Raw genomic sequence first — 7,105 nt, 5'->3', positions numbered from 1 at the left:
CCCCATAGGCATCCCCTGATCTGTATGTAAGGGAGCTTTTCTGCTCCTGTCTTATTTCATGAACCAGCAAATGAGTTTAATACTTTCAGGAAAGTGTATTTTTCTTGCAGCGAACAAAATTCACAGACTCTGAACTGGAAAGGATCGAGGAGGTCCCTTGAAAGTGAAGGTCCACCCTCGGCTTGCAGTGGCAAGACATACGGTGTTTCTCGACAGAGCAGAGGCTTGTTATAGAGTGGACAGCAAGCTGCATCCGTCCACGCAGTGATATTTATTAGTTACTGGATTGGGCAATGAAATCACTTCTCCTTGAGATTATCTCATCAGTTTGATAAATAACTCCCCTGATCACCCCACCTAGAGAACAAAGCAAAGGAACAAGCTTTGTAAAAAATTACTGTTTGGTTTTTTTTTTAAGATTTTATTTATTTATTTGACAGAGACATAGCGAGAGAGGGAACACAAGCAGGAGGAGTAGGGGAGGGAGAAGCAGGCTTCCCCGTGGAGCAGGAGCCTGATGTGGGGCTCGATCCCAGAACCCTGGGATCACAACCTGAGCCGAGGGCAGATGCTTAATGACTGAGCCACCCAGGCGCCCCCAAAATTACTGTTTTCTTATTACAAAAATGATCTGTTATCATTGAAAACTAGGAAATATGGCTAAACCAAAACATATGAATGAAAAGCACCCATAGGGACGCCTGGGTGGCTCAGTCGTTGAGCGTCTGCCTTCGGCTCAGGTCGTGATCCCGGTCCTGGGATCGAACCCTGCATCAGGCTCCCTGCTCAGCGGGAAGCCTGCTTCTCCCTCTCCCACCCACCCCCCTGCTTGTGTTCCCTCTCTCACTGTGTCTCTCTCTCTCAAATAAATAAATCTTAAAAATACAGAAAGAAAGAAAGAAAAAGAAAGAAAGAAAGAAAGAAAAGAAAAAAAAGAAAAGCACCCATAATGCCATTAGGAAGGCAGAGTCTTTTTTTAAGATTTTATTTATTTGAGAGAGTGAGAGAGAGAACACGAGTGGGGTGAGGGGCAGAGGGAGAAGCAGACTGCCCCTGAACAGGGAGCCCAAAGCGAGGCTCAATCCTGGGACCCCGGGATCACAACCCGAGCCAATGGCAGATGCCTAACTGACTGAGCCACCCAGGCACCCCAGGAAGGCAGAGTCTTAAATGGTCGTGTCCAGACATCTTTCTTGGTGGGATCACTTTCACTTCACCCCAAACCTCCATGCAGTTGGACATCTGCTCCCTGGCACACTATGTTGAGCACAGACTTTTAGTCCAACTTCTCCAGAGGTTCAAGGGTTTACGGAACATGCCATTCTTTCGCCAACTCCTGACCAAACACCAGGAACTCACCTGAGACAGAGTACAAGGACCTCCCTAGGAGGATCATCACCCCATCCAAACCAGTTCGTGTGTCCTGAGGGCCTGTCTTCTTCCCTGCTGGGCAAGCCACAAACGTAAAAGCTAACAGAGCTAGTAGCCTGGCCTTGTAAATCAAATACACACAAATCACCTTTCTTCCCCTCTCCCTATTCCCACGAAGAGGCCCGAAAGCATTTCTTTGCAAAATGGCTCATATTAACCATAGTAGCTTTTACAGCTTACGGAGCCTATACCTAATGCCAGGGACAGTTCCAAGCACTATGCCAATTACTTGTCTTTTTAAAATCTGCCATATTCCCTATTGACTTTTTTTTTTTTAAGATTTTATTTATTTGACAGAGACACAGTGAGAGAGGAAACACAAGCAGGGGGAGTGGGAGAGGGAGAAGCAGGCTCCCTGTGGAGCAGGGAGCCCGATGTGGGGCTCGATCCCAGGACCCTGGGATCAGGACCCGAGCCAAAGGCAGACGCTTAACGACTGAGCCACCCAGGCGCCCCTCCCTATTGACTTGTGAAGACCAGTTTATACCTTTCTGGGAAGGCCAGGTGCTTAACACAGATCCCTACAACTAACACGTGCTCAATAATGCTATGGGTGATGAGCAGGTATCTGCATCCTCCTCCACAACAAAGCATTTCAATTCTGGCCTCTGCAGATCTGGTTTTGAAGTTGGCGGTCATTTCAAACTCACTGTGGCTTCTGCCGCTGTTGAGTAAAAAGAAGGGAGGGGGTACTGCATGTGGACACACCTTCTCCCCCTATCCCCAGCCCTGATGGAAGACACTTCAGTCAACAGGAGGCAGAGGAACAGTGGTAGTCGGCCTCCCTACGGGAGGGATTCGGAGTTCCCTGCCCTGCCCACCATGCCTGGACTCCAGCAGATGCAGGAGCCTTCCCCACGCCCCCTACCTGCCCACACACGCAAAAGGGTGAGCTCTGGGACCCTGTCTTCCTTCAGCAGTGATGTCTAGGGACTGTTTCCACGGACCTGCCACTGAGGGAAGCCCCACTGGCAAGCAGTGAGAGAAATGGGAGTAGAAACAACAAATAGGCTGGGAGAGATAGTTGCCAAAACAAACCAAATGCAAAAGAGCTGCTTGCCACCAGCTTGGCTGGGCCGAGGCCAGGAGCATGGAGAGACAAGAATACATACGTGCAGGGAAACATATCGTTCCAGCGAGCTCCCTGCTGGCTCCCCATGCTGCTACTGGGGGCTCTAGGGGCATGGGGGCCCTGCAGTCAAGGCTGACAGGGGAACGAAGTGGGCAGTATGGAGAGCAGGGGGGATCTGAGAGAAATGCCTCTCATCTTGTCTCCCTTAAGTCTCCCCAGTGCCTCCTGCTTTCTAGCCACCCTGAGTGACCCTTGAGTCCCACAACACCCCCTGCCTATTCACGAACCCCCTTTGCACATGCGACCCCTCTGCCAGATATGTCCTCTCTTCTCTTTGCCTGGCAAACTCCTATTCATCCTTCAATACCCAAGGTCAAAGGTGAAGCATTTTGGACCCCACCCGGAAGCTAGCCATCTCACTCTTCACATTTCCAAATCATGTCTACTCTTACTACTTTTTTTTTTTAATTTTATTTATTTGAGAGAGAGAGTGAGAGAGAGAGAGCACAAGAGGGGTTAGGGTCAGAGGGAGAAGCAGACTCCCCGCTGAGCAGGGAGCCCGATGCGGGACTCGATCCCAAGACTCCGGGATCATGACCTGAGCCGAAGGCAGTCGCTTAACCAACTGAGCCACCCAGGCACCCTCTATTCTTAATTCTTATATAACTCACCTCACTCACAAAAATGGGTATATCTACCTTCCCAGTGAAATGGGGAAGCTCCTTGAAGGCAGGGGCTTTTGAACTGGTTTTGTATCCCCAGGGCCCACCCTGGGCCTTGGCCCAGAGTAGGCACTCAGCATGTTTGTTTGAATGAAGCACTAGTCCTCCTGTCAGGAGTCTGCTTTCTTGAGTTGCAGGCAGTCATCATCCAGTATCCAAGTCCCTGGACAGGAATACCCAAGCCTGAGGGAGGGATTTTGGTAAATGAGAAGCCTGATTTTCAGACCCCCAAACCAAACTGCCTGCAAGCAAACTTGAGTAAAATTCTGTTACTGTTAGATCAGAGGCTTTCAAACTCTTGTGACTTGGATCAACAGTAAAAAACACAATTTATATTGTAACTAGCAAATGTGTAGTACACACAGATCTGTAACTGAAAAGCACCAACATTACCATTTCAGGTCCATTTCTGTAAGATTTTTAAAAGGCTCAGACCCAGTAAATTGATTTCGAGACCCACAAATGGATCACCACCCACTTTGATAAACATTGTTTTAGATGACTCTAGCTTGATAAACATGAGAAATCAGATCCCCTTACAAATATCTGAACAAAAAACTTATTATCTGTGTGCCTGGTAATTCAGGCAGGAGGCTCTCCCTTCCCACTAGAGCAGCCCACCCAGGAGGGTCTAAAGGGCTCTGGACCACAGCTGCTTGGAACCACTTGGGCCCAGCAGGACTGGGAATCAAATGAAGCAGTGTGTTAGTCCCTATCACAGAGCCTGACACAAAGGAGGTCCCAGTCTTTGCTCCCTTCGTCTTTAAATGCTCACCTTCCTCGTCCTGGGAACAGCCACCAAGAAGCCCGATGCTTCCTGAGTTACAACCATCCCAGCTGCGCTTTCAGCAGGCAAGAGTGTATACCTTATCCACTCGGCCTGCCTCTGAGAGTACAAAAAAATTTAAAGCAAACACTGGGATTCTCAGGCTTTTGCTTGTACTAAAGTTTGTTTTGTTACACTGTCCGTAGTACTATCTATGCTCTCTGCAAAGGCAAGAAACACCTGGGGTTCCCTCCTGTATGTAAATACTTGTAAAGGTTCCTACTTTCCCTTTCCCCGTACATAATTTACACAGGGGAGAGACAGTGGCGGTGGGGCGGCTGCATACTAACACAACTTGGTAGTTTTTATTGTCTAGGACAATGGTTACAGATCACAAAGACTCGGGAAGACCCACTGCTTGGGCCCAACAAGAGACAATACTCTCCCTCGCAGTTCAGAGTCCTCTGGGCTATAAGGGGACAGGCTTTTTCTTACGTGGCTCTGGTAGGAGGTCCATGACTGTACTCAGTACAAGATGAGCCATATCTGAGCCTACTTATGTGGGGGTGGGTGGATAAGGTGGCCATCCTCATTTCCATTACTTGGGTGCAACCCTGAAGACCCGGATGTGGATGGCCGAGTTGTTGCGGATGCGGGTCAGCGGCTCTCGTGTGTCAGTCTCTGGTTCCAGCTCATCGACAAGCTCCACGGTGGAGGTATTGGCAGCCACCTGCAAGGACCCGAAGCTGCCCGCCTGAAGCTGTAGGGCAATGTTGATGGCACGGTTGATGGCCAGGCCCAAGCCGTGAATGTAGATCTCACTGCATGAATTCTGACCCCGAGCCCCTCCGTCCAGAAGCTTTTGGCAGCGGGCCAACTGGGCCTTAAAGTCAGTCTTCATGTTGACATAAATGTCATTGGGCCTCCGGGGCAGGCGGTGGGGGAGCCGCTTCCGAAGGGTATACTCCACCGGGTCCAGCTCAGCCTCGACGGCCCCGCGGGGCTCTCGGTTTTCCGCCATGCTGTGTGCCCTGACGCGGGGAAGAGAGGAGATCAGAGAGAGGTGACAAGAGACTTCGCTGCCTTTCCCCCCGCGTTTCCAGCCCGAACGGTGCAGACAGGAGGGGACGCACTCAACTGCCCTCTTGCCTTCCAGCCCCAGTCCCCTCCCACTCACCTCAAGCTCCCTCACCCCCAGTTCCTATTCATTGAGGGCATCGCCCCCAACCTCAGGCCCCTCCACCCGCCCCCTTCCCCCGCGCCTACACCCTCCAGTCCCCAGTCCTCTCCCCGAGCACGCGGCCCGATCCGGGCCAAGCCACTCAAGTGCTGCGCCCACCCTCTCGGACGGAGCGTACGGCGCCGGACACGCAGGACCCAGGAAGAGAAGAAAGGCTGCGCGCTGGAGGATCGCGAGACTGCGGCCGCCCTTACGGCTCCGGGCTCCTGCGAGGGCTGCGCAGTGCGCACGCGCGCCCGTCCCCCGCGATCCACGAATCGCCTTCCCGGCCTCCGTTCTCCCCGCCCCTCTGGGCGTTCGCGCGACCGTGCGGTGTGTCTAGGTAACGCGAGAGCGCTGGGAGACCGGCTCCACCATGTGTACGCCACGCAGGCGGGGTGCGGAGGCAGGAGGCGTGTACTAAGTCAAAGCCCGGGAGGGTAAGCTTTCCTAGGCCGGTCCAAGTTCTTGGCCCACGGAGGGGTCCTGAAGGGGAGAAAGGGAGAGAGGAGACTTTTCTAGAAGCGTGGAGGATTTGAGGTAGGGGCTTACAAAGACAGCCGGGAGGGTTCAAGAAGGTGAAGGGACCTAAAGGCAAGTCTGGACTCCCGCGTCCATTGCAGTACCTCTGGTTAGAGGAGGCGTGGCAGAGTTGGCAGAGCCGATCTCCCGCCCAAGGTCCCTGCTGCCCAGAGACCGAGGGGGGGATTGAGGGGTGAGGCCGGGCGCTCGGCAGACGCCGCCGCCTCTGGTCTCCCCTGTAGGACACGGGGACCCGTCCTTCTCCCCTATCTCTCGCAAGGGCTGACCTCCCCCCCAAGTCAGCCCTTGGGGCCCCAAGCTATGAGCCGTAGGCCCTACTTTCACGGCTCCCCCCAGAGCACGCTGACCCACCCACACCCCTCAACCTGTCCCCCCCAGCTAGCTCATCGGCCTCTGCCCACCCCAGCAGGGACGTGCGCCCCCTGGCGGTCAGGGCGGGACGGCGCCTGGTGGTTCGTGGCTCCCAAGGGCCAGTAGGGAGGAGTTTCCTCTGGCCAGACTGGTATAGCTTCTGGAGAGTTCCCTTCAAAAATGAGTTAGACCTGGGGCGCCTGGGTGGCTCAGTCGTTAAGCGTCTGCCTTCGGCTCAGGTCATGATCCCAGGGTCCTGGGATCGAGTCCCATATCGGGCTCCCTGCTCCGCGGTTAGCCTGCTTCTCCCTCTCCTACTCCCCCTGCTTGTGTTCCTGCTCTCACTATGTCTCTCTCTGTCAAATAAATAAATAAAATCTTAAAAAAAAAAAAAAAATGAGTTAGACCTGCACTGGGGACCTAGAACTATTCCCTGCTTGAGTTGCCCCAACACTCAAATGGGGATGATAATTCCTGTTTTGCAACTGTGAAACCCAGTATAACCTTGTGAACTGTAAGCCTACACATGGGAGTTGGCATTTTTATGGCCCCATTTGACTGGAGGTTGGAAGGGGGTCAGGTTCCTGAGAACTTTGCTCCCAGCACCATTTAAATCCTGTACTCCTTTTAGCTTCAGATTCTTTCATTAATCACAAGTTTGGGGGTTTATGTGGAGGTGAGGAGGAAAGGCTGGCCACAACCCTATTCTGCCTGAGAAGTGACATTTGAGCTGAGTTGTTTTAAGATTTTATTTATTTATTTGATATAGAGAGAGCACGCACAAGCAGGGGGAACTGCAGGGAGAGGGAGAAGCAGGCTCCCCGCAGAGCAGGGAGCTGGATGCAGGGTTCGATCCCAGGACTCTGAGATCATGACATGAGCTGAAGGCAGACGCTTAACAGACTGAGCCACCCAGGTGCCCCTGAGCTGAGTTTTGATGGATAAACAGGAGTTCTTCAGGGAACCAACGAGTATTCTGGAAACACTGAAGGGTATTTTTA

At 52.5% G+C, this 7,105-nt stretch overlaps 1 protein-coding gene across 1 annotated transcript; it reads right to left on the bottom strand.

Annotated features, from left to right (window-relative positions):
- Nucleotides 1–4,315: 4,315 nt before the first annotated feature.
- On the bottom strand, nucleotides 4,316–5,473 carry POP7 (POP7 homolog, ribonuclease P/MRP subunit). The gene is made up of 2 exons (XM_034988532.1): nucleotides 5,331–5,473; nucleotides 4,316–5,022 (listed from the first exon to the last, which is right to left on the bottom strand). Exon 2 carries the CDS (start codon nucleotides 5,010–5,012, stop codon nucleotides 4,590–4,592), a length of 423 nt encoding a protein of 140 aa, XP_034844423.1. The 5' UTR covers nucleotides 5,013–5,022; nucleotides 5,331–5,473; the 3' UTR covers nucleotides 4,316–4,589.
- Nucleotides 5,474–7,105: the final 1,632 nt, after the last annotated feature.

The sequence above is a fragment of the Mirounga leonina genome, unplaced genomic scaffold (genome assembly GCF_011800145.1).
Source record: "Mirounga leonina isolate KUSES-001 unplaced genomic scaffold, KU_Mleo_1.0 Mir_454, whole genome shotgun sequence".
In the NCBI taxonomy this organism is placed as follows: Eukaryota; Metazoa; Chordata; class Mammalia; order Carnivora; family Phocidae; genus Mirounga; species Mirounga leonina.
The sequence above is the reverse complement of the archived record's forward strand: the minus strand, read 5'-3'. Positions and strand labels throughout refer to the sequence as shown.